At 36.8% G+C, this 27,311-nt stretch overlaps 1 protein-coding gene across 6 annotated transcripts; it reads right to left on the reverse strand.

Moving 5' to 3' along the window:
* Window positions 1–14,232: 14,232 nt before the first annotated feature.
* Window positions 14,233–26,092, reverse strand: LOC133294894 (probable glutathione S-transferase). Of its 6 annotated transcripts, XM_061493655.1 has the most exons (10): window positions 25,693–26,092; window positions 24,543–24,704; window positions 23,070–23,139; window positions 17,995–18,264; window positions 17,653–17,894; window positions 17,369–17,575; window positions 17,185–17,277; window positions 17,002–17,102; window positions 16,617–16,931; window positions 15,528–15,753 (listed from the first exon to the last, which is right to left on the reverse strand). In XM_061493655.1, the coding sequence occupies exons 1-8, from the start codon at window positions 26,005–26,007 to the stop codon at window positions 17,028–17,030; spliced, it is 1,434 nt and encodes a 477-aa protein (XP_061349639.1). In that variant the 5' UTR covers window positions 26,008–26,092; the 3' UTR covers window positions 15,528–15,753; window positions 16,617–16,931; window positions 17,002–17,027. The 6 variants fall into 6 exon arrangements, with proteins under 6 accessions (XP_061349642.1, XP_061349641.1, XP_061349640.1 ...); XM_061493654.1 differs by having other exon boundaries at window positions 16,617–17,102; XM_061493659.1 differs by lacking the exons at window positions 15,528–15,753; window positions 16,617–16,931; window positions 17,002–17,102; ... (2 more) ...; window positions 17,653–17,894; window positions 17,995–18,264 and adding an exon at window positions 22,071–22,114 and having other exon boundaries at window positions 25,693–26,082.
* Window positions 26,093–27,311: the final 1,219 nt, after the last annotated feature.

Raw genomic sequence — 27,311 nt, forward strand, 5'->3', positions numbered from 1 at the left:
CGCCTACAGGAGGCCAGTGGGCGATCCTGTGGGCGAGTGCAGCGAATGGCTAGTACTGTGTGGGTTTATGGATTCCTACACTTCTCTGATCAGTAGAATATTTAACACACTTGTGATGATTATATGCTGCATTGCACTATTTTGGAAATTATATTGTTAAACTGCTTTTGAACTTATATTGCACATGTAAGTGAGCTTGGGGTGGAAGATCCTTGAGGACCCCTTGTCTTACTGAGATTTATTGTTTAGAGATCTCACCCCACGTTTGGGGACGCTTATTTCAGATTCAGGTAATTTGGGGGCTGATGCCTCTGGTGGCAGGAGGCCGGAGCTGAGTTAGATTATGTTGTTATCGTGTTATTTTGTTGTATGCTGACATGATGTGGACTTGGTTGCTGTTTATGTTCCCTGTCATTTATGATTATTGAGTTAAGACTGCTGTTGGGCTTATGCCTTATTTGGTGAGCATGGGGTTTGTCCATGCCACTTTGATTTCTGTTTGGTTTAAGTTTATCTGTGTTGTATAAACTCCTAGATGGTCTGGCCTACGTGATGTAGTTCTGTGACTAGAGATATATTTATGATATTAATTAATGAGGTATTTCAGTTAGCTGTCTTTTGCAATATTCATACAGGCGATGTTTTTATGAAAATGGTTAAGTAATCAACTTGGTTAAGTATAATGACTTCATAATTGAAACAAAAAAGATATTCTGCATTTTTTTTAAATTAAGCGTGGCTTAATACGATGACATGTTAACAAACCGGGTTAACACGGGGTGTTACAATAGCATAATACCAAATGGTGGTAGCTCAGTTGGCGCATGAGAGCTGAGTAGGTGGGGGTGAGAGCATGTGTTCGATCCTTCTCAGTACCAACTTTGGGATGAGTTTAAAGCTTTAATCCTGGACCCGCCTCGAATCAGACTAGTCGCGAAGCGATGAACCGATTAGAATATTTCCAAAAAACACTTGATAGCATGATGTAAATTATAGAAGCACAATGAATGGTTGTCCAAGTGTTCGAGATTGAATGTATGTGTTATGTGGCTATCCTTAGTGTAATATGCTATGTTATGGTTAAATGGTATGTTGTCTTTAAGAAAAATTCATGTATGTTACGAAGTTATATATGTGGATAGCCATGAGAGGGCTATTATGATTGATAAAAGATGAATTTTCAGCCATGAATTATGTTTGATGAGATGTGAATGTTGTCCAGTGGCCACATGGAAGATGATGTGAATGATTAATAATTTAATATTATTGCCTATGGTTTAAAGCAATAATTTGAGTTTGAAAATTAATGTCAAGTGATCCATATAATTTGTTTAATTATCAGATTTTTTTTCTCTCGTTGTGCTAACTATTTTTGTAATTTTTCTCTTGTTGTCTACATTTAATATATATATATATATATATATATATATATATATATATATATATATATATGTCTATATTTTGCAAATTGAAAATACAAGAAAATTATTATGATATCTGATCAACACAATAAGAATACTCGCTCCTCCTAATTTGCCTTGAATTTTTGTCAATCTTCCTTTTAATTGTAAATAGTGATATTTGTCCTATAATTTCTAGTATTACATGTTGAAATTTAAATGAAAAGATATGTTGAATTTTCATTTAAGAACATGATGAACCTTCAAAGCTGTTTTTACACCATAGTTTTGGAAAAGATATTGTTGGTGTTATAGTTGATGGAATATATTAGTGTTATATCAAGTTTTTGGTCACCGGTGAAACAAAAAACTTTCTCACCTAAGCAAATGTACTATTTTTTGGTGCACAATTTTAATATTTGTGGTCATGTAGATGTTTTAATCATGTTGGACATGTATTTCATATAGTTGTGGTTGGCATTGAATGAGAAAATTTTTTGGATTGACAAATGCAATATGATTTTTGAAAATAGATGTTGTGAAGTGTTTTATGATGTTGGAAACACATGTTGTTAAGTGTTTCATGTTGTTGGGAATTATTGATGATCTATTATTTTAAATTATTATATGTTAATTACATGTCCAAAGGGAGTTGTTATATATATATAATAACTTAAAAAAGTGCATGAAGAAATTATTGATAGGAATACGTGCTTTAAATGTATTTATCTGCCTAAAGGAGATAAATTATTTTTAAATTGTATATAGTATTATGGAGAAATATGTATAATTTAAAAGTTTGTCTACCCAAAGGGGGTGAATTTTTATAATTGTATATCATTCTCCTTGTTAAATCATCATGTGATGAGAAATAATTATATATTATATACTCTTCCCAAAGGGGAGCCTATAATATATAATTATTTTATTATTATTATTATTATTATTGCCCATGACTAATTTATTACATTATGTTTTTCAATCAATTAACTTTGTTGTCAACAATAATAATAATGCATGTTGAGTTATTTGCCCAAAAGAGATGGATTATTGATAACTATATGTAATTCTTATTATTGTTTTCAACTTAATGTTATGCGAATGATGTATTATACTCTGCCCAAAAAAAGGATTTATAATATGCTTATTATTTATTGTTGCCTGTAATTAATCTCATTACATTATATGTGATAAACGTACCTGGTTTTATTTTGAAGTTATTACGAGACATGTGTACTTAATTTAATATTAGAATATAAAGTGATTTTGAAAGAATTTTTTTTTTATCACCCTTTAGAATGATTTTGACATGTATTTCTTATTTGAAATGACTTGGTTATCATGTTATTTTGGTGATAAAAACTAGGGTTCGCTTTTTATGCAGTTACTGCAGATAAGTTATCTGCAGTAAGTCCAATACGATGTCATTTTGGAGCAGATATCATGGTATTTTGTAATTTTAATTTATTTTAGGGTTATAATAGTCTTTATATTTATAATTTTTTAAGATTTCAATACCAAAATGATGTCGTTTTGGGAATAAAGCAGATAACTTATCTGCAGTAACTGCAGAAATATTTTTCCCTAAAAAATAACTTATGTTAAACTCTATTAGTTATTAATTTTATTTTATTTTGGTGCAAATGTATTTAAAAATTAACTTCCATTTGATACTGGTGTACGATTTTGCACTTTTAACCTGTGTTACATGCTGTAATATATCTTTTATTGGATTGCATGCTTCCGTGTGAACTCCATGTGCGAAGGATCTGCTACGTATTTTTGAAGCTGAGACACGTGAAACACGTCGTGGATGTTGGCCAAGTTTGGAGGCAAGGCAAGCCGGTAGGCAACAGGTCCTACTCTACCAAGGATCTGGTATGACCCAATAAATTGAGGGCACAACTTCCTTACTCTGAGTGCCAGACCAACACCAGTGACAGGTGAAAGTCTCACAAACACGTGCTCACCCTCACTGAACTCCAGTGGAAGATGCTTGACATTGTAGTAACTCTTCTGGCGATTCTGCGCCTGCTTCAGCTTTTCCCTGATTAACTGGATCTGCAGGGTAGTATCTTGGACAAAGTCCAAGCCAAACAGCTCCTTATCCCCAACCTCAGACTAGTAGGTAGGAGTTCGACTCCTCCTACCATACAACGCCCCGTAGGGTGCCATGCCCAGGCTAGCATGAAAACTGTTGTTGTACGAAAACTCAACCAAAGGCAAGTATGTATCCCATGTTGAACCCTGCTCCAAAGTGCACGCCCTCAACATGTCCTCCAATGTCTGGATGGTCCGCATAGTCTGTCCGTCAGTCTGAGGGTGATAGGTTGTACTTAATCGCAACTAAGTACCAAAAGCTTCCTGCAGCGTCTCCTAGAACTGAGATGTGAACTTCGGGTCCCTGTCACTGATTATACTCCCGGGCACCCCGTGAAGCCTCACAATCTCGCGAACGTAAAGTCTGGCCAACTGCTCAGTAGTGAAGCTCACCTTCACTGGAAGAAAGTGGGCAGACTTTGTCAATCTGTCCACAATGACCCAGATAGACAACCAGCCTGAGTCTTCGGCAAACCCACCACGAAGTCCATGGAAATGCTCTCCCATTTCCATTCCGGAATCTCAAGAGGTTGAAGCTTACCAGACGGCTTCTAGTGTTCTATCTTCACCTTCTTGAAAACCAAGCACTTGGACACAAAAACAACTATGTCTTTCTTCATGTCCGGCCACTAATAGTTCCTCTTTAAGTCCTGGTACATCTTTGTAGCACCAGGGTGGACAGTAAACTGGCCCTTATGAGCCTCTGTCATCACCTCAACAGTCAAAGGACCTCGAGGAACCACAATCCTCTTCTGGAAGGTCAACAAACCATCCTTATTCCAAGACACACCGTCCTGGTTCTTCAAATAATCTAGGCACTCTCTCTGCACTTGCGCCTCTTTGATCTTTTCCATGAGCTCATTCTCAACTTGCACGGTTTCCATTTCGAGAAGTGCACCCCCAAACAAGGAAGTCACTGTCAGATCTCGAAACTGCTCAATGATGTCATAGTCACCCATAGTCAAACTGGATAGACTCACGGATTTCCGACTCAAAGCATCAGCTACCACATTGGCCTTGCCAGGATGGTACTTCAACTCAAAATCGTAGTCCTTCAGATATTCCATCCATCTTCTCTGTCTCATGTTCAACTCTTTCTGATCAAACAAATACTTTAAGCTCTTATGATCACTGAACATAGCAAACTTCATGCCAAAAAGATGATGCCTCCAAATCTTGAAAGCAAACACAATAGCAACTAACTCCAAATCATGAGTCGGGTAGTTCTCCTCGTGAGGCTTCAACTGCCTTGAAGCATAGGCAATCACCTTGCCCAGCTGCATCAACACACAGCCCAGCCCATTTCCGGAGGCGTCGGTGTACAACTCAACTTCCTCAGCAGGATCAGGAAGAACCAACACAGCTGCAGTCGTCAGTCTCTCCTTTAACTCTTGAAAACAATCTTTACACTCGTGAGTCCATGCAAATGGAGTCTCCTTTCGGGTAAGGTGAGTCATTGGCAGAACCAACATGGAGAATCCCTTGATGAACCTCCGATAGTAACCTGCCAAACCAGAAAACTCCTCACTTCAGTAACCGTCTTGGGCCTCTCCCAATCAAGCACGACCTCAATCTTGTTCGGATCCACTACGACTCCCTCAGCAGAAATCACATGCCCAAGAAACTTTATCGACTTGAGCCAAAACTCACATTTTGAAGGCTTAGCATAAAGCTTTTTCTTCTTCAGCACTTGCAACGCAATACTCAAGTACTCAACATGCTCTTCCTCCGTCTTGGAGTAAATCAAAATGTCTTCAATGAAGACGATCACAAACTGATCCAGGTACAGCTAGAAAATCTTGTTCATGTAATCCATGAACACTGCTGGTGCATTGGTAAGTCCGAAAGGAATCACCAAATACTCATAATGACCGTATCTCGAACGGAACGCGGTCTTCGGAACGTCCTCCGGCTTCACCCGAATCTGATGGTATCCGGACCGGAGATCAATCTTAGAGTATACACAAGTTCCCTTAAGCTGATCCAACAGGTCGTCAATACGCAGAAGGGAATACTTGTTCTTAATTTTCACCTTGTTCAGCTACCTGTAATCGGTGCACAATTGCATTGTCCCATCTTTCTTTTTCACAAAGATGACAGGTGCTCCCCATTGAGACACACTCGGTCGAATGAAGACTTTCGCCGAAATATCTTCAATATGCTTCTTCCGCTCAGCCAACTCTGATGGCGACATCCGGTATAGAGCTAATGGAATAGGCCCCACACTAGGCAACAAGTCAATAGAGAACTCTATCTCCCGATGTGGCGGAAACTCAGGAATCTTCTCGGGAAACACTTCAAGGAATTCGCTCACCACATGAATGCCAGCGATATCCTCCTGTGACCCACTCACCAAACCTCCCAACATAACATAACCAAATGCCCCTGCTCTCAAGGCTCTCCTAGCTTGCAGTAATGAAATAAAAGGCGAGGAACTGGTTGTGGCATCACCCGAAGACATCACAACTCGCTTGGCACAACAATCAATCAATGCACAATTTCTGGACAATCAATCCATGCCCAGAATAATCTCCAAGTTGGCCATTGGCAATCCTATCAGATCTACCGAGAGCTCACGACCATCCCACTGAAACGCTACATCACGATGAACAGTGGAGGTATCACACTTTTCTCCGGTGGCGGTGGTCACCCGCAGTGGTGGAGAAAGCACAAACATTGGCAACTCAAGCCCCACAACAATCGGTGTTGCAATAAAGGAATGCGTAGCCCCGGAGTCAAACAAGACATCAACAATAGATCCACCAATGGAAACAGTACCTCTAACAAGGTTCGGAGCTCGGTCCGACTGCTATCGATCTAAGGTATAAACTCGCCCCGTGGCCGGTGGCATAACAGGTGCCGCTGTAGTTGGAAGGGGAACCATCTGTAATGGAACTGCCCGAACTGCTGCAGCTCTCGCCGTCGATGGCAGACACTCTCTAGCATAGTGGCCCTCCTTGCCACACTGGAAACATAGAGTCTGACCCGTAGCACACAGCCCCAGATGAACCCTCCCACATCCCGTGCATCTGGAAGTAGAAGGTCTCACTGTACTCCCTTGAGTGGAAGTCCTCTTGAACTGATTTGACGCTTGCCTAGCCGCCAACTGCTTACCCTTGCCATTACCAGCAAACTTCTTGTCCTTCTAGGAGGTGGAACTATCAGTTCCCTTCGTCTCAACAATCTTGGCCCTCTTGGCCTTACTCGTAATACAGACATCCTCGATGTCCCGACACTGCTGCACCAGTGTCCCAAAATCACGAAATGAAATTTTCTAAACCCTTTATAAAATTACGAAATGAAATTTTGTGCATAGGTAACGTGCTGTGAGGGAATTCATTCTTGATCATAGGAAAATCTCCCATTTGTCCAATTATTTATCTTTTTTAAAATTGTAATATCCGATTCTACTCACTTAAACGCAGATTGAATTTATGAGATTATCAAATTAAGTAGTCTGGGTTTTAGAACAAATATGTTTAAAGTCACATTTAAGGTAGAACAAATTTATAAGCTTGAGAAAGTGTTTTATAACATGCCATCGAAAATCTTCAAGTTGGCAGCGTAACCAAAACCAAGCTAGCCCAATAGCAGGGCTCGAACTCTTGGCATTAGGATCACATATACTACTCAAGAGTACCTCCCTATCTCACTCCTCTTCAGCGACATTATTTATCTATTACTTAGAATGGGTTTTTCACCTCGCTTAAATGAAAATTATGATCTGTTTGCAGCCAAATGCCTGTGTTTTAAATCTGCACTAACAATTCCATTAACAGAGGCTATTTCACATTACCGTATGCACGAGCCAAAAGGGTAATATATGTTGGAATGAGTTTCACATTAGTTGATAATAGACTAAGTCAAATATATATAAATGAAAGGACCCATGAACTCAATGTCTTAAAGTTTTGAGTTGAGCTATAGTGTCGGATCCGCTTCATATGGTGAGGTAGCCTTAACAATCTTGGCCCTCTCAAGACACGAGCTGTCGAACTCGCGCAAATTAAAAATTAATTTTATTTAGGGTTCAGAAAATTTGCAGTAAAGTGGAAAACCCTAAGTCATATCTCAAGGAGTTTGCAAGGATCTTAATCGCTCAGTTATAAAAATAAAAATAAAAATAAAATGGAAACCAGATGAAACAGAAACTAAATGAAACAAGAACTAAATAACAATGGGAATCAAATAAAACGAAAACCAAATAAAAATGGAAACTAAATAAAAGAGAAACTAAGGAGAAACGAAAACTAAAGAAAATTGGAAACTAGAAGGGGTTTTTTTTTAATATGATTGTCAATTTAAACGGAAATAAAAAATAAAATAACAAACGAGAATAATCAAATTAAAAGTAACCAACCCAAGAATTAGGATTCCAAGGATATCCATCATTGGACAAATAATTACCAAATCGTGATTGATCTCAATTGAATCAGAATCCTTGTTTCCAATTGAGAACCCTCTCTAAGCGATCGCTTAGCGTTTGGTCGAATATGGCGCGTCTACTCGCGCAATCGCGGAGTATCAACTCGTTTGACTTGAGTTCATTGGGTTAATCAACCTAACTATTAAATCTAATGATTAATCTCTTTCCTAAGAACGCAATCGCATATCTCAGATTGAACACCCACAATCGCGCGATGCCAAACCGAGTTAGAAAAAGAAACGAATTTGGTTCAAAATGAGGAGCAGGTCCTCTGGATTCAACCATAGAATCCTCAACCCTTAGGTTGATTAAAGAAAAGAGGAAAGAGAAAAGACAAAAATTCTATTAATTTCAAAACTGTAAAATTCAAATTCAAACGAAAGATTCCTCACAAGGTCTATACTCTCGCCCTTTTAACCCCTAATCAAGATGGGCTTCAGGCTTTACAAATCCAACCCAAAATAAAAGCAAACAAAATAGGAATAATGGCTCTGGGCCTCGTGTACATTGGGTTCAAAATTATAACTTAAGTCCAAACGTCAAAATAAATTTCCAGCAAAACATGTCCATCTTGGGCTCAGGTTTTGACCATCTTCCCGTCCGAATTGGGCTTTAGTAGATGAAATAGATATTCTAGCCCTATTTATTAGCTGAAAAACTCAACAAGAACGGAGTCAATCGGAAATTTGAGTGAGATATGGTCAAAATAGGAAAGTAGTGTAAATCTGGAAAATTATGACGAAAATCAATTAAACCCAATTAAAATCTAGAATTCTGATTTGACCCAAAAGACCTTTATTTAATTCAAATAAATCATAAAAATACCACCCAAGAGTAATAAATAAGTGTAACAAAATATGTGTTATCAAGCACACAGCTCCAGATGAACCCTCCCACGTCCCGTGCATTTGCGAGTAGAAGGTCTCACTGTACTCCCTTGAGTAGAAGTCCTCTTGAACTGATTTGACGCTTGCCTAGCTGCCAACTGCTTACCCTTGCCATTATCAGCAAACTTCTTGTCCTTCCAGGAGGTGGAACTATCAGTTCCCTTCGTCTCAACAATCTTGGCCCTCTTGGCCTTACTCGTAATACAGACATCTTCGATGTCCCGACACTGCTGCACCAGTGTCCCAAAATCTCTCGAAGCCGCTCCAGCAAGGGGAACAACTATCTCCTCGCTAAGTCCCCTACGGAACTTAGCAGCCAAGAAGTTCGGAGTAGGCATAGCCATCCGAAAGTGTGCAAATTTCACCAGCTCATTAAACTTTGCCAGGTACTCGTCAACAGACAACGAGCCCTGCACCAAACTGTCAAACTCCCCCTGCTTCCTCTCCTGCGCATCATAAGGGAAGTACCGACCCAGAAAGCAATCCTCGAAGAAAGGCCACATCATCACACGACCCTGCATCTCAAAAGCGTGAGAGGTATTTATCCACCACTCATGGGCATCGCCCTCCAGCATATACGTCGCAAACATCAGCTTCTGCGGATCAGTACACTGCATGACCCGGAAGATCTTGTCCAACGCCTGTAGCCATCTCGCTGCAGCAATGGGATCATAAGACCCATCAAATGAAGGTGGCTTATGCTTGCGAAAGGCATTAAGCCAGCGGTTAATCACATCACGGTCTTCAACAGGCTCCACATAGGGTTCCATCACCCCAGTGAGTTGACCAGTGCCCTCAACATGGATCTGGCTCTCGTCTTGCAGACTAGTGGAGGTAGAGGCGGTGGAGGTGGTGGCGGAGGGAACTGACCAATAGCAGGACCAACCCTAATCTCTTCCAACATGACCCTTATCATGGTCATGTTCGCCAGTCTGCTTGCCTCAAAGACATCTTCGGTGGCCTTCCGGTTCGCCTCTCGAACGACGTCCATCATTGCCACATTAGCCAATCTAGTGGCCTCCTGATTGGCTAGTCTAGCCGCCTGCATCTCAGCCAATATAGTCAGGACAGGATCCGGCTGATCCTCGTTCGTCTCGCGGTTTCTCCTAGGATTTACCATGACTCTGCACAAGTTACACAAGGAATGAGTTGATCAGGCCCACGCAATGTGGTCACACATGCATTATCATAGCAAAACCCAACAGAGGAAACACACAAGACAGAATCGCAACAAACAATCCTAAGTTATTGCAATACATAAAGGCTTTTCCCAAGAAAGTGCTCTGATACCATAAAATGTAACACCCCGTGTATACCCGGTTTGTTAACATGTCATCGTATTAAGCCACGCTTAATTAAAAAAGCAGAATATTCTTTTTCTTTTCAATTATGACGTTATTATCATTACCAAGTTAAATTACTTAATTCATTTCCAAAACATTGCTTGTATGTAAATGCAAAAGACAGATATCTATACTGAATAACCTCACATCATAATTAAGATCATTAACTATATCTTTAGTCACGGCACTACAACACGTAAGCCGGACAACCCTGATAATTTATACAACTACAATCTAAACAACGATACATAATCAAATGTGGCATGGACAATCCCCATGCTCACCAAATAAGGCAACAAGGCCCAACAGAGTCTCAAATCAATAACATAACATGAAGCTAAAAACATAATAGCAACATGCATAATCCAGCATCCAACATAAGCAGCATAACAACATATAAATCAGCTAAGCTTCGGCCTCCTGCCGCTAGAGGTCTCAACCCCCGCATTACCTGAACCTGAAATATGTGCCCCAAACGTGGGGTGAGATCTCTAAACAATAAATCTCAGTAAGACAAGGGGTCCTCAAGGATCTTCCACCCCAAGCTCACTTACATGTGCAATATAAGTTCTAAAACAGTAATTCAATATCAGTTCCAAAATCAGTGCAAAGCAGCAGATAAACATGAAATGTATGTTATAACTATTCTACTGATCATAGAAGTGCAGAAATACGTCTATTATCCACACAGTACACGCCCATGTTGTACCCGCCCACAGGACCACCCCATGGCTTCCTGTCTAGGCGAAACACCATATACATCTCATAAGCATCTTGTACGTAACAGCTCAATAGCATTTCATTAAAACAGCACATGAAAACACATCATGCATATAAACCATCCCCCCATCGGATATGGTGGAACAAACAATGGCTGAACCGAGGACACAAAAGCTTACCTTGCAAGCTAGCTATCCAAGCCAAGAGTCCACACAAGCACAAGTCCCAACACAACAGAATCACAATCTATTTTGGACCAGCAATAATATCAACAACCATAGCTTATAAGCATATACATAAAGACAACGCTTCTCTTTTACGTTTCATGTCTTAAGGCTTCTCACGAAACCAAAAGCCCTTAATCCCGTGATTCTGACTTAGATAAGTTATTACAGAAGTCTCACTTCATCAATCTAGGGTCCACAAACCCATAACTCTGTTCTGTATGAACAGTACCGTTACTGTTCAGGCAGACCCAGAATATCCGGATATTTTTCGGGGTCATATCCAGATATCCCATATCCGGATATCTACAGACCCCATATCTGGATATTTCACGACAGAATGAAGTTCTGCATTTCGCGAGATATCCTTCAAAAAGGTTGCTCTTTTAGCGATTCCAGAAGCTTAAACATGCATTTTTAGGTGTGTTTAACCTCACCCAACCTCAAGTTATTCACCTAGCTTGTTACATGCATCAAGGTTCCATCTTTAACCATAAAACTCATGATCAAAGGTTGAACAACTTACCCGAAGCACCAAAACAGAGGTGGATGATCTTGGAGCTCTCACTTCAGCTCCAAAGTTCAGACAACAAGGGTGCACGAAAATGGCACACAAGACTTGGTTTTTCTTCACAAAGGTTGACACTTGGAGCTTCATCAACCAAGACAAGGCTCCAACACCCCAACCCAAGAACTCAGCCCCCACACCCACTCAACGCAGCCACCAACACTCAGAAAAGGTGCTCCTCTTACACTCACAATGATGATTCACAATCACCCAAGGAGTTTAGGTGAAGGAAAATGAAGAAAATGTGCTCCCTTGGAGCTCCAATGGAGGTGGAAGAGGATGGCAAAGTGGCTGACTCCTCTCTTCAGAAAATCCCACATAGCAAGACACAAAAATGACCTAGGATCATGTGCCAAGGCTATTTATAGGCCACTTAAGTCTTAATCGCTCTGTATTAGTGTTAATCGCTACGCTTAGTATTTTAATCCCAAAATTAGGATTCTGAACCTACTCATTTTTCCAGGATTTATCATATTTTTATTTTATTTTTCGCAGCACCTTTTCGGTACGCGCTTTTCCATAGCCAGTATCAGTTCTGGCACCAGTTCTCATTATTTTGACTTGAAACTTATTTTACAAGTCCTATATATTATTCTAGGGACATATACACACTTATTATAATTTTCTGGGATACTTCATCGGTACGCATTTATACCGAGTAGCAGAACCGGTATCTACACTTTTCGTTAGAAAAACGACTTTCAACATTATCTCACACTTACTATAATTAATTAAGCCTTCTCATAATTATTAGGGTCAATTATGAAATTATTTTCTAGTTCTCATATACTAACCTCATTCATAATGTTTATATCATTAGATTAACTCTCTAACTCAGATTTGCCAGATTAGAGCTATTCTACAGACTGTTACTGCGTCAGCAGTCAAAAACAACAGCTGAAAACTCCGTTGTTCAGAATACCCTCAATATAGGTATCAAACTTCATCAAATCTTATTCTTACATCATTTATGATATTCATATTATTAGGATAGCTCTCTAACTTAAATTCACTGTACTAGAGCTATTCTACAGTCTATTACTGCGTAGCAGTAAAAAACAGCAGATAAAAATTCACCTGACTGGAATACCCTCAATATGGGTATCCAAATTCTTAGAATTTCATTCTCATTCTATTTATGACCATAAGGTTCTCATCATAACCCTCTAATTTAAAAGTCACGCTCTCTCTTTCTAGACACAAGGTTCAGCCATGGAGAAGGAAAGGAAGAAGACACATGTGTGAGATTCCTATGAAGAGTGTATGACCGGTTATACTTAGTGAAATATCACTAAGTTACTTAACTTTATAACTTTACACACTTGCTTAGATCCTATTAGTCCTTAACTTCCCACTTGCTTTGTCAACTTTTCATACAATATTCTAGATCCTTTACACCTACACAAATCGTCCAACAATTGCAAAGGTGACTAGGATTGCTTACTTGGCAAATTCTACACCTTTAGACTTTCAAACTTTCTATTCATTGGTTCATTTGTTCTAGACCAGTCAACCTTGATTCTAATTGGTTAGTCAACACTAGACTTTGACATTTAAGAATATATAACATACAAGGTCACAAAGAATCAATCATACATCAAAAATCATGCAAAGAAATCACAAAGTTAAGTTATGTTACTAACTTAACAACTTTGTATTCATCTTTGACCTAAACCAATTTCCATTGGTTTATTAATTTTTGTTACTTTGACCTATTTTTAGAAATTAATCTAGACATTGTTTGATCACAATAAAATCACTTTGAACCCATGAAATTATCTATAAAATTTAATTACATCATTAAAATCAACCTTTGACTTAACCTTGGTCAATTACCAAAGTAATCCTGACTTTTCACATAATGACATCTATGTCCCCACATATACCTTATACTTATTTTAGGATTCTATTAGACTTATTTGACATAAACTATATTTTTAACTTATTTATCATGTCAATTACATGATTTACCGTTTACCGTTTCTTGAAATACGTGTTTAAATTCCACTTAAACACTTGGTTAATCCACTGTCATCTATTTGACAGTGAGGGTTGATATATGGGGCGTGAGCTGTCAAGCCCAATCCGAGCATGACATCCTATAATAGATCCATAATTAATATGAAAATAGTTATATATTAATAATTTTTTATTTAAATTGTGATATTTTAATTTTTTTTTTGCCGTTGTTCATTGATGAGGATTCTAAGCCTGCATGCTTAAAGAAACAATGAGGAAGCATGAGAAATCATAACTTAGGAGAATAGAATATATCAAATACAACTGCAAAGGAAGGTGTATAAATTTTTTTCATTACATGATGTCAAGCATAACAACAGGTCTAGTTTTGGTGATTAGACCAACTGATAATAAAACTACATCATAATGCAGAAAAGACTCGATTACAAGACCAACACACACATCAAAGATACATCTTAAATATTTCAAAACCTACATATTCATGCAACAAAGCATGAATTTGGCACATTTAAGTAACCTCGGTTACTAAATACTTTATATGAAAGGTGAAGCACACAAACAACGAAAGACAAGTACTTTACTATGCCTCCAATCTACTCAATGCCCATCTTCTTCCTTACCTCCAAAATGAACTCATAGACCTTATGCTGGTCAGGAAGAGACTTGGAAACACTCTCTTTCTGCATGCACCTCTTGACCCAAGCAATGAACTTGGGGCACTCACTCTCTGTCTTGAAGTTGCCAAAAGTCTCATAAGCTTTAAACCAAGTGTAGAATGGAACAAGTGCTAAATCCACAAGGCCAATCTTGTCTCCACCAAAGTAAGTCTTGTCTCCAAGCTGTTCCTCCAACAATTTAATGGCATCCATGAAGTCCTTCTTGGCAGCTTCTTGTTCTTCTCCTTTTGTTGTCCAAAGCTTCCTTCCAATATCATTTATCTATTTGACATTTGAGAACAAACACACTCAATTAGACCATAAAATGCAAGAATGAAAAAGGGGAAGCACTACAAGAAAACAACTATATTGAGGCGGTTCTACAAGGAAACTGAGGCGGTTTTAACCGCCTTTGATTTAAACGCTAGGCGGTTCAGCAACTGCCTCAGTTACCACTGTCGAGACGCTAACTAGGGCGGTTAAAAGAAAGCGCCGGTACAACCGCATACAAATAAATAGAGGCGTACTCTCTGGCGGATATTAACGCCTCAGTTAGCAAGACAAGAATCTGGTAAGGAATCAAGGGCGGTTCATATAACTGCCTCTGTATTACATTTTGAGGCTTTTTTATAAACCGCCTCAATTAATAATTACTTGGGCGGTTTATGAAATCGCCTGCATAAAATTTTTTTAGGCTGTTCAGTTAACCGCCTGTAGTCTTATTATTATGCGGTTTTGCAATCTGCCTTATACTACTAATGTACTCAGGTGGTTTATTTGGCGGTTATAAATGGTTTAACTTTGTCCGTAAAGTTGAAGGCGGTTTTCTTGAACCGCCTCCTTATATAAATAATTATTTTTTTATATATATATTTATTTTAATTTTGTTAATATAAGTTTACATTAACCCTCCAAAAGCCAGTGCATTTAATTTTTTTTTTTTAATTGTTGTATTTGAACATATAATTTTAGCATCATCCCTGAATAATTAACATGCATATATATATATATATATATATATATATATATATATATATATATATATATATATATATATAAATTCATACCAACATAAAAGGTTACTTACAGCATATATAATCCAAAATTATAGAACATAATATGTTTAACAACCATAAACAATGTCATAACTACATCAAATGAAATGACATCCAGTGCATATATTATCCAAAATGACATAATATGTTTAACATCCAAAATGACATCAAGTGCATATATTATCCAAATAACTACATTAAAAAGTGCATATATTATCAAAATCTCTATGATAATGACATCAAGTCAAGAACACATCCAACATCAATGACTACATCAAATATTCAACTCTGGTGGTGGAGGTGGAATTTGAGGGGATGAATCTGGTCCTTCACAAGCAGGGTCATGACTTGCATGAGAAGATCTCCTAATCCCTGGAGAACCTAAATCTGGAACCTGATACATTGGAAAAAAAAGAAAAAGGAAATATAAATAACTATAGCTATTGAAATGCAAAAATCTGAACAGTTGTAGGCAGATATAATATGATAAAATTAAATGCCAAATTTGACAATGTCACATATTAAGTAGAGGTTACTTACAGATTCTAACATTATGGTGTGTAAAATAAATAATCTATCATTCAGCAACAAAACATTATTTATTATAGCTGAATAATGACACATTATGTAGTATGTAGGTGAAGCAATGTATGCTTATATGAGAGTAAATACATATTCAAAACAGAAAAACAAAAGGTGAACTTTTAGCAAACAAATAAGCTTTTTGGTAGAGCATCCTTGAAATTTATGTGCCAGAGAATCAAATACAAAGGTTGTGAGTGAGTTTTCATGTGCTATTACTTTGCCAAAAGCTGTCCAATACCAACCTAAGAAAAAAAAATAGTTGAAACTGGACAAGATTCAAAAAGCATGTTGATATGATACAGTAACTGAGCTAACAAATTTTGACAAAGTTAGCAGTATAGATGTACATGTTTTGTATCAGTAACAATCTCAGCATTGCCACTGAAATGTCAGCATTACCATTAATTTAAAGACATCATATACAGCCCAATCATGATATCAAACAAGTTAATCATGAAACATAAATTAAATGGCAGAATTTAAACCCCATAACATTTTATACACATTTATCATCAACAATAGCAGTCACCATTGTAGAATATATATACAAAACAAATATGTTGTGCAAAAAATCCATAGTCCTCAAAAAAATAATGATGTCCAGCAGTAGCTAACATAAATTGAACCAACTCTAATTCCAAAGCATGCATTTAAATATGACCCAAGATTTACCTCATTTAAGGAAATATGAGAAGGTTGTTGAGCAGTCAAATGTTGCACAATAGAAGCCATTTGTGCTTTCAAGGAGTCCAGTTCTCCCATTTTTCCTTTTAAATCATCGAGTTCCTGTTTCATGGCATCATACTCTGCTTGCGAAGGACCGGCAGAAGAGGATGATGCAGAACTGGTACGGCGGCGCTTACGCATTTGAGAGATAACCACCCCATACCCCATTCCTCTAACTCGTCCTGGGTGCTCCTTCCCAAACACTGTCTCAAATGCCTCATCTTCAGAAGTTGTGTCCTCTATCTCCACTTGTAATTGGTCCTACAATAAAACATCAAACATTTAATCAAATAGAATGTATAGCTTCCTAATTCACAAAGAAAATACTTACAATCTTTTCTCTAGCTTCCTCACTAATTAAATTGCCATCCTTTTTCGTATGCGAAATTTCCCACATTTCCCCCTACTGAATTTGCGTCCATGTTTTTGTTCCTAAAGCAATGTCAGTATACTAAATGTTATACAAATTTACAAATCAGAGATAGATAAAGACATTGTTAATTAACATCAATACCAGGTCATATTTTGTCCTTGCAATGCTTTTTGATCCAAGTGTATGCATAATGGTCTGCTTTGCTCTATTTTTAGTATTTATCTCACTGTATTTCTGCATTGTCCAGCAAAGCATATTTAAAATGAGGTCAAGTAAACCAAATTAAGCAAAAAACCAGCCCAAGTATTTAGCTCACTGTAATTACCTTGGCTTTGTCACTTAACTTATATTGCAAAAAACCAGCCCATTGTTCTCTTGTGAGACCATCAGGATAATTCTCAAGGTTTTGCTCATAACTTAGATCTTTATGATAATAATAATTGCACAGCCTCCACCTATTATCCTTCCATTTCTTTCCCATACTTCCCATACAATATTCATGATGGTCTTCATGATAAACATTAAACTTTTTCTGCAATATGGTCAATTTAAAAAATCAATTCATAATAATTTTAAGCTTAGTAAATGAAATTGAAAGAGCATTTATACCGTTATAGTCTTCTCCCAAGCATTCTGCTTATACAAGGGAGGTACATGAGGCCACCTATCGAAAGATATTGGGAACATATTAGTGTTACATGCAAGATGTCCTAAAAACCCATTCAACAATGCAGCAGCATCAGAAACAGGCTGGTTCTCTTCATTCCATGGCACCATCACCCTCTTGTCTTCTGAAAGAACCAAAACATCCCTAATACGCAATCTTTCCTCGGTAACCCTTCCTTGTTCATCTATAACATATATATTTATATGATTTTTGTTAGTGAGACAATAATTAATGACATAAGCATACATAAAAAAGAGAGTCAATATAGGTGTTATATGGTATACCTATAACATCAACCACCCAATAATTATTGCATGCTCTCTTGGCCCGGTAGGGAGGTCTGCTTTCATTTTGTTGCTGGGATTCATTAGAAGGTTGATCTTGTTGGCCTTCTATTTCACGTTGTTGTGTTTCCACCCTATCAATGCCATTTTGTAGGTTCTCATTGAGCTGTACATTTTGAGTTTGCACAGTAGGAGTTGTAGACGTAGTAGGAGTTATAGACGTTGTTGGAGCTTTTCTTGCAGGGAATCTCCTTGTACGCGGCACCTCACCTAATCCATTTCTCAAAAATATAACATTCCAACATATATTTAAGTATTTACAAATCATCCAATTCCCATATGTAGTTGAAAAAGTTCATAGTATAAAGAAATCCATACAAACAAAACATACAAACAAAACACATGATATGAAGAAATCCATACACAACACACCATACAAAAAACATTTACGATAAAAATACATGATGCATGTCTATATAAGTAGACATAACCTAAACCTTAACAGAAAAATTCATATTTCCAAATCTTCATCCTCATTGTGATTATCCATCAAATTTGGAGTGTCATCATCTGTGGCAGGTCTTGATAATTGTAGAGCTATTCTGTCATCAACTAAAATATGGTCCAAGTTTTGTGATGGGAATAGGTCAGTGGTTGTCATGACATCTTCACCCATATCATACAAGTCTCGCGGCTTTACATGGACAGGTATGCTCCAACCCTTTTCTTTCTCATCATCAACATAAAAAACCATCTGACCTTCTGAAGCTTTAATATACGGCTCATCATCCTCTTTCTCACCAGTATGTATCAATTTTGAAAAGTTAATTTGGGTAAAACCCAATTTATCTTTTTTATGCCCTCTATGAGTAGTCGTATCAGCCCATTGACATTTAAACAAAGGTACAGTGAACAAGCCATTGTAGTTAATCTCAATAATGTCAACCAATTTCCCATAGTAAGGAACTCCTCCACATATCATTTGATCATCTCTACTGCTTGAATAACTTCTTGTGTCAAACGTTCCAAAAACCCCATTATTTTGTGTTTTCAGGTTGTTGTCTCGATCCAATGTTCTAAATTTGAAGCCGTTAACATTATATGCACTGAACCTTCTTGCTTCAGACATAGGGCCTTGAGCAAGGGAAAACATAATATCTTTGTCTGTTTCTCTAATATTTTCAATATCTATCGGAATCTACAACACAAAAAATTAATAATGTTAGGACCCTGCAATTTTATTCGTGAAGGATAAATATTGTTGACCTTTATTATGCAATAAAATACCTACATGTTTAGAGAACCAATTAACAAACTCTCTATGAACTCGTTTATCTATCTCAGATTGACTTCGATTAGTCTTTCTTAGTTGCCTCTTCACGTCTCTCCGAAACTCCCTATATAAATAGATTAAATTAGAAGATGAATCGAAAAAGCATGCTTATAGTAATCATGGAGGTTCACTTACTGGACGTATGGTTCAACAAGTGGACAATTCGTCAAAATATGTCTATGAGCCTGCAACCTCTGCATTGATGTAAGATTGAAATATGATGATGCACCAATTGGTTTTCCTACTCGAGGAAAGATTTCATCCACACGTGATTTATCTTGTGCATCATTAGGTACATCATTGACCCGCCCAGGTCGATTCCATCGAGTCTCAATATTATCTATGTACCTTGAACAAAATGTTAGGATCTCTTGCATTAGGTAACCTTGTGCTATAGACCCTTCTGGTCGAGCTCTATTACGCACATATGATTTCAATTGTCCCAAGTATCTCTCAATAGGATACATCCATCGATAGTGCACAGGACCTCCAAGCTTAGCTTCCTCAACAAGATGAACAATCAAATGAACCATGACTGTGAAGAATGACGGAGGAAATAACATTTCCATGTGGCATAGGGTGACCACCACTTGACGTTGTAGTAAATCTAATTTCTCAACTTTCAACACATTGTCGCACATTTGTTTGAAGAATGGACACAACTCAATTAAAATGCTTGAAACATTATCAGGCAATGCTACTCGTGTGGCCAATGGCAGTAATTGCTCAATCAATATATGACAATCATGACTTTTCAGCTGTCCATTCAACCGCATAGAATCGACATCAATGCACCTAGAAATGTTGCTTGCATAACCATCTGGTACACTGATATTCCTCAATGTTGATAGAAACATCTTCTTGCCTTGATTAGTCATTGCATAGATTGCTAAAGGATATTTTCCATTCTCATCTGGCCAGAGGTCATGCTTACAACCCATTCTTACAAGATCTTTTCGAGCATTCATATGATCTTTTGACTTGGAGGCATCATTAAGCAATGTGTAAATGATATTGTCACACACATTTTTCTCAATGTGCATCATGTCAAGATTGTGACGCAATAAATTATGCCTCCAATATGGAAGTTCAAAAAAAATGCTTTTCTTTTTCCATTGCTTGGTGTTTCCATGTGCATCACGGTTACTAGCACATCCTCTTTTTCTTCTTCCACTGACTTCTGGTGGTCGACCGAATGTGACATTAATATTTGCAACTTGTTCAAGTATTTCACAACCAGACAACATCCTTGGAGGATCACGCACATCTTGTTTTCCATTAAACCGAACCTTGTTCAATCTAAATCTATGTCTTTGGTCAAGAAAGCGTCGATGACCCATAAAACACCATTTTTTACTATGATAAAGACGACAAGGTTCTTGATCCATGTTGCATGACGGGCAAGCTAAGCCAGTGTATGTGTTCCAACCAGATAGATTTCCTAAGCCAGGAAAATCACTAATCGTCCACATCAATGCTGCATGTAATTTGAACATCTCCCGTGTAAAAGCATCATAAGTATGTACACCATCTTGCCACAATTCTTTCAACTCTTTGATCAAAGGTTGTAGGAACACATCAATGTCATTACCTGGCATTTTTTTACCAGGTATGATAGTTGAAATGATAAAAGATGTAGACTTCATACACAACCATGGAGGGGTGTTGTACGGAACTAGAATGATTGGCCAAATGCTGTAACTAGCACTCATATTACCAAAAGGATTAAAACCATCGGTGGCTAAACCGAGTCGCACATTTCGTGGGTCTGAAGCAAATGATGTGTGCAACTCATCAAACTTCTTCCATGCTTCAGAGTCTCTAGGATGTCTCATGAAGCCATCATTGTTATTATGTACCGCATGCCATCTCATATCTTCGGCAGTCTTTGTTGATAAAAATAATCTTTGCAAGCGTGGTTTAAGGGGAAAGTACCGAACTACTTTTGCAGCCACGTTACGCTTCTTTCTTCCTTGTTGAGAATTTGTACGTTCATTGTCTTTAACAATTGGTTTCCATCTAGATGCATAGCAAACCTTACAAATTTGTCTATCTTCGTCCTCCGCTCCCCAAAATAACATACAATTTTTTGGACAAGCATGTATCTTCTTGTAGTCCAATCCTAGCTTGGTAATAGTCTTCTTTGCTTCATAGAATGAAGATGGAATCTTGGCATGTTCAAACGCATCATGCAAAAGCTCTAATATCATAGTCATGGACTTGTCAGTCATCCGACATAAGCACTTAATATGATACAACTTAACAATAAAAGAGAGCTTTGAATATTTATGACACCCTTCATACAATGGTTGTTCCCCATCTCTTGCTAATTCAACAAATTCTTTGTCTCCATTAACTTCTTCATTTGCAAAACAATTTGTTTCCCCCCTTGGGCAATGTTTTCCTCCGACCCAAATTGTACATCATTGTCACGTTGACTATTTATGCCAAATGCATCATTGATCATGTCTATCATTGGATCCACATCAACATTCTGGTCTACCGCACCCTGTGACTCAGCTCGGCCAGCAACATTACTAGTTGACCCCATATCTGACTCTCCATGATAGAACCAAAATGTGTATCCTTCAGGGAATTTCTTGCACAGCAGATGATCATATACTGTTTCTTTTGACAACCACTTTATAAAACCACATAGCGAGCAAGGGCATAATATTTTGCCTTCAATTGCACTATGTTGAAAAGCAAAAGCAATAAATCTCCTAACTCCTTCAACATATTCAATTGAATTTCGCGGTTTTGTAATCCAAGACTTATCCATTCACTCTGAAAATAAGACAAGCATTTTTCTCATACACGCAGTTTTGAAATGCAATGTTTTATTGACCAAATTATCAGGAGATGACAGTAATGCAATAATACGAATGTAATACAGAGGTGCTGAATATATTTATAGAACCTAAGGGTTGTATGCAAATATGCTACAGTTGTTATGAATGTAATAAAGAGGCACTGAAAATATTTCTTTTGGATACAGATAAAGGGTACATTTTTGTTTTGGTTACCATGAAATGTATATGGATTTTCATTCTGTACGAGCACATTTTTACAGCAAAGAAATGCTTACAGCAAAGGGAACTCAAGAATAAATAATGAAAGGGTTTCATGAGAAAGGCTGAACATGCAAGAAGAAGACATTATGTGGTTCAAGAACTGATGCCTACATCAGAATTTTTAGTAAAGAGCAGCACTGGTGATGCGCATGCTTACCCTCCTCCTCCCATACAAAGAAGAAAAGAAACAAAAAAATATATACATTGACACCATTTATACATACATTCTTTCTTTGTCTCCGTCACTTCCCTTCCATCATACACTAGATAAAATATATATATATATATATACACACACAACAGTTTAAAAGGCAAACCTCAATTAGCAGAAGTTCAGACAATTTAAAAAGCAAAATGCTGAAATTGTAAAGAACCATTCCTTAATAAAGTGTATGCTACATATTTTCAGAATATTTTCAATCCTTGGCCAAGGGAATATCCAAAATGAGGATGTGCAGAATTGACCTTAACTGTTTTTGAGGGCATTGTTTCTAAGGAAGCTGGAGAGTGGAAAATAATGATTTCTGGGGCTGCCTTAAATGGTTATGCAACCAAAATGGGACATATACGTGTTCAATATATAATTTGAATAACCAAAGGAGATAACAAAATATAAAAAATAAAAATAGGAAAAAGTGATGTGGGTGTAAGATATATCAAACACATACCTGGAATGACCACAAGAACCAAAGCGCAGTGATAAATCTGAAATATCTTTTTTTTTTTTAAAAGATGAACCTGAAATAAACAGTACCAGACCACATAGTAAGCCTTTTTTTAATACAAACAACATATCTTATTTCAATTTCATTCATATTATAAATAATCTAGAATTCTTTTTTTATTGATAATAGCAGGGGCCAAAGATAAACTACAAATAACAATATCTAAAATTTAATCATCATAATAATAAATATAATGACAGAAAGGCATTAATTCATGATTGATTGAATGATTCCTCAAGAAAAGGAAAATGAAGTCATCAAAATACAGAACCATGTGTGCCTCTAAGGAGTAGTACCCTCAAAGTTTCTTCTTTAAATACACTTACTCCTTCTATGCCTTGCTCTTGCCCTGCCTTGTCTACTCCATTTTACATATTTGATTATTTATGCTTCATATCCATTTCATCAAATAGTTATAATACAAATCATACAAAAGAAAACTTTTTTATTTTATTTTTTATTATTAATATATCATCATATATGTAAAATACAAAAGAAAAAAAACACAACTAGCTAGTTACATCTATACAATCAGAATGGTGTATAACAAGGTTGATTTTAAGGATTCAGATCATGAGGAGGATACAAAGGATAGACCATATGGTAAGATGAAATATGTAGCAGTGTTAAAAGGGGGTAAAAGAAACATCAATCATGCCCAAAAACAACTAACCAAATTGGAAACAAAAAAGCAAGAGGAGGTAGGTACATTTTAAGATAATTAAAAAAGAACCTCTGCATTAAAAAAGAAAGAAAGATCAAATTTGAAGCAAAACATTGAGGACTGGTTAGGCAGTTTGAGGATAAGGTTAAGTACCATTACTCTTTAAGCTTTATATATGGTTTGATAGACAGTGACACAGCCTTGCAAAAATGAAAAATTTCTAGAAACAAACAAAAAAGTGATAACCTATGCATTCTGTAACGAGGTGTAGATTTACTATCTAAAAATCACTTACAACTTAAGAGTAAACAAATACATCAGATTCAAAGTTGAACAACAATGACCATGGTAGGTAAATAAATCGTCTTACCAATAGATTTATTTTTTAATAGGTGCAACCATATTTTTAACCAAAACTAACATATTAATCAATAGTCCTATTATTTTGAAGAAAAAAAATATTGATTGAATTTGAAGAAAACAGTCATAATTTTACATGTCGAATTGATGGAATCACAAGTTACAGGGAAATTCCTTCCAAAAAGTCTATTTTAAGCTCTGGAAGGGAGAGGAGGTTTAGTTCAGGCGATGATGATTACATTTTCAAAATAAATCCCTGTAACAAATGTATGTGTTATCAGCTGCAGGATATGCACAACACAGACACATTCAAAGATTAAAAAAACAATTAAATGAAAAATAAGCATTCTTTAGTCTCTACCCATTGCCAGGTAAGAGTATTATGAAGGCACCTGAGTTTTGACAAAATCGTGCCTGAGTATTGGATGATGGGACCACCGGTGACCTTTGAGAGCTACCGTGACAACTACACAGACACCGCCGATGACCTTTGATGGGACAACTATAGTGACTTTGACGTCCTTCACCGCCGATGACCTTTGAGAGATAAATGTCTACAAACGGTAAAAAGAGGGCTTTCAATTTGAAGAGACAAAGTTAGGGACAAAAGGAAATACCTAAACCCTAAATTAAAAAGTCACTCTAATTTTTCAGACGGAGGGAAACGAGCCCGCCTAATGAAAGTGAAACGCACACTTTTTAAATAAGAAAAAAATATTGCATTTCTTGGTTATTACTTTTAGTTGGATCAGTGGTTACACGTAGTTTCCCAATATAATGAATACGGCGCAGGTTCGATTCCTCTTACACGCATTTTTTACTATTTTTCAATAATAGATTAGGGCGGTTTGAATAACAGCCTCTGAATAAAGTACATATAATCGAAAGATCTGCAGGCTAACAGCACAAACGCCTCCCCAACCGCCTTTGTATTCAATATATATAGGCGGTTACTTTGTAACCGCCTCAGTCACATACTAATTTACAGCCGGTTAGTATAAACGCCTCCTGGACTGCCTCTGATAATTGTTTGGAGGCGGTTCGTTTGAAACCGCCTCAGATATTCCGTCGCAGTTTACATTTTTTCTTGTAGTGAAGGACCACTAACAACCAATACTGACTACTATATATCAAAGCTATACTAAAAGAGTTGTTAAAGATAATCCAAATGCTTTTTGTTGTTTTGACATAAAAGGCACTTCCCGTCTAATCTCTAATAAACAGGATCTTTTGCAACATAAATATATAAAGGAGGTAGAGGAATATTAAAAAACCAAAAGAACAAAACTTTCAAACAGGAAAAGTACTTCAACTAATAATAATGACCAAAGATTGGTTGTGGAGAATCTTAAAAGAAAAGGGTCCATTTTCCACTATATGCTTCTCAATGTTCCACATTACATGTAAAGGGTCAGAAAAAATAATAGACAGCAACGTGGTAATAACCCAAATTACATCATTCTATTCTAAAAGCATATCAACAAAAGCGAAGGCAAAGAAATTACAAGCAACAATCACAAAAACTAACGCAAAAGTGTATACCTTGTTGTCAACAAAATCGGCCCAGAATCTAGCCTGTGCTCTCTCGCAAGGATCAGAAGGCAACAAAGGAGATCTATCATTCCAGACCTCATCAATGTACTGAACAGCAATGAGAGATTCACAAATGGAGTTGCCATTGTGGATAAGAACCGGGATTTTCTTGTGAACCGGGTTCATTTGGAGGAGAAGAGAACTCTTGTTCCCCAAGTCCTCTTCTTTGTACTCATACTTAATACCCTTTTCAGCAAGTGCAATCCTAACCCTCATCCCAAAACGACTTGGCCAGAAATCTAGGAGAACCACCTTATCCGCCATTCTTATAGTTAAGATATAGTACAGAAAGATGAAGAAATGACAAGAACTCAAAGAAGTGAATTGTAATGACAAGAAAACGTATAGGCTTGTTTATTTATAGTGGCTTTGGAGTGAATAGTTTTATGGACTTTGGGATATAATAATGTAATGCAAAACGTATAGGCTTGATTATTGTACATTTATGCTCGGGAACAATTTCAGTGTACCGGGAGTGTCAAATTTGGTGTTTTTTTTTTTTTTTTTGGAGTTACCCAACCCTAATTATCTCTTTGAGACGAGTTGGCTCCCTCCGGTATCCCCACGAGCTTCGACTCTTTGAGCCGGCTATGAGACTAATCCGGTGTACGGGGGAACACTGATTGCTAAAGGTTCAGCCCCCTCCCCAAGAATGCATTCAGCGGGAATCGAACATATATCCAACCCCACTAACTCAGCGCCAAGTTACCAACTGAGCTGCACCCATTGGGTCAAATTTGGTGTTCTCTTTTACTGAAAAGAGAATTTATTTTTTCTTTTTTATCTATTTTTTATATTTCTCTTTAAATCTTAATAATTTTTTCTTTTTAGTAAAAAATAATGAGATAGGATCCGTTTACAAATTTTTTTTACAAATTACATTAAGTACGACCGATCATACACTGTATGTTTAAAGTATGACCGAACGTATTTGTAAGAATTTATAAAAAAAAAAAAATTGTAAATATAATTTCCAAAAAAATAATACCGAATTCATGCTACCGATACAATGAAATTTCTCTCCAATTGGTCGTTGCTAAGTTCTAGGAACTTCTAAGTTGAAACGTAATTTCTAATAGATATTAGAGGTGTCATGGCTTAAGTCAGCCAAGTAATTTTGTTTTTCTCCAATTTCTTTTTCTCCTTTTTCTTTTTCACCAAAAGAAACACTCACATTTGTATTCCAATCTATTATCTAATTCAATATACAAATGTGATGTAATGGATTACATCATATTGTCAATTTCATCTTACCAAATTGAAAAATTATAATCCTTTTTTATTCTGGAAAATATTTTAAAAACTGAATTAGTAACGGTCAGTTGAAAACATCATATTTAAATTTGCTATATTTAACACCACAAATAATTTTAATTTGTCCGGCATGATTTTGGACACACATGAAAATATTATCTAGTGATAATTCGAAATCCTTTCATATTTCATAAATAATTTTAATATTCAAGCATTTATGTGCACGATTTCATTTATTAAATATAAATCATATCAAATATTTCAAATTTCCTTACTAAAAGGAAAACATAAAATATTAAATATATTATTATTGC

This window comes from Gastrolobium bilobum, unplaced genomic scaffold (genome assembly GCF_033153095.1).
Source record: "Gastrolobium bilobum isolate Gb01-03AN ecotype WA unplaced genomic scaffold, APGP_CSIRO_Gbil_v1 utg78367, whole genome shotgun sequence".
In the NCBI taxonomy this organism is placed as follows: Eukaryota; Viridiplantae; Streptophyta; class Magnoliopsida; order Fabales; family Fabaceae; genus Gastrolobium; species Gastrolobium bilobum.

Excerpts from the sequence above, each read along its gene's own strand:
- LOC133294894 (XM_061493655.1), bottom strand. The coding sequence starts at position 26,007 with ATGGCGGATAAGGTGGTTCTCCTAGATTTCTGGCCAAGTCGTTTTGGG. Across the intron at positions 18,265-23,069 it reads GGTTCTTGTGGTCATTCCAG|GTGAGGTGCCGCGTACAAGG; the intron begins GTATGTGTTTGA and ends GAAATGGATTAG. Across the intron at positions 17,278-17,368 it reads AGTTAAGTGACAAAGCCAAG|AAATACAGTGAGATAAATAC; the intron begins GTAATTACAGTG and ends TGGACAATGCAG.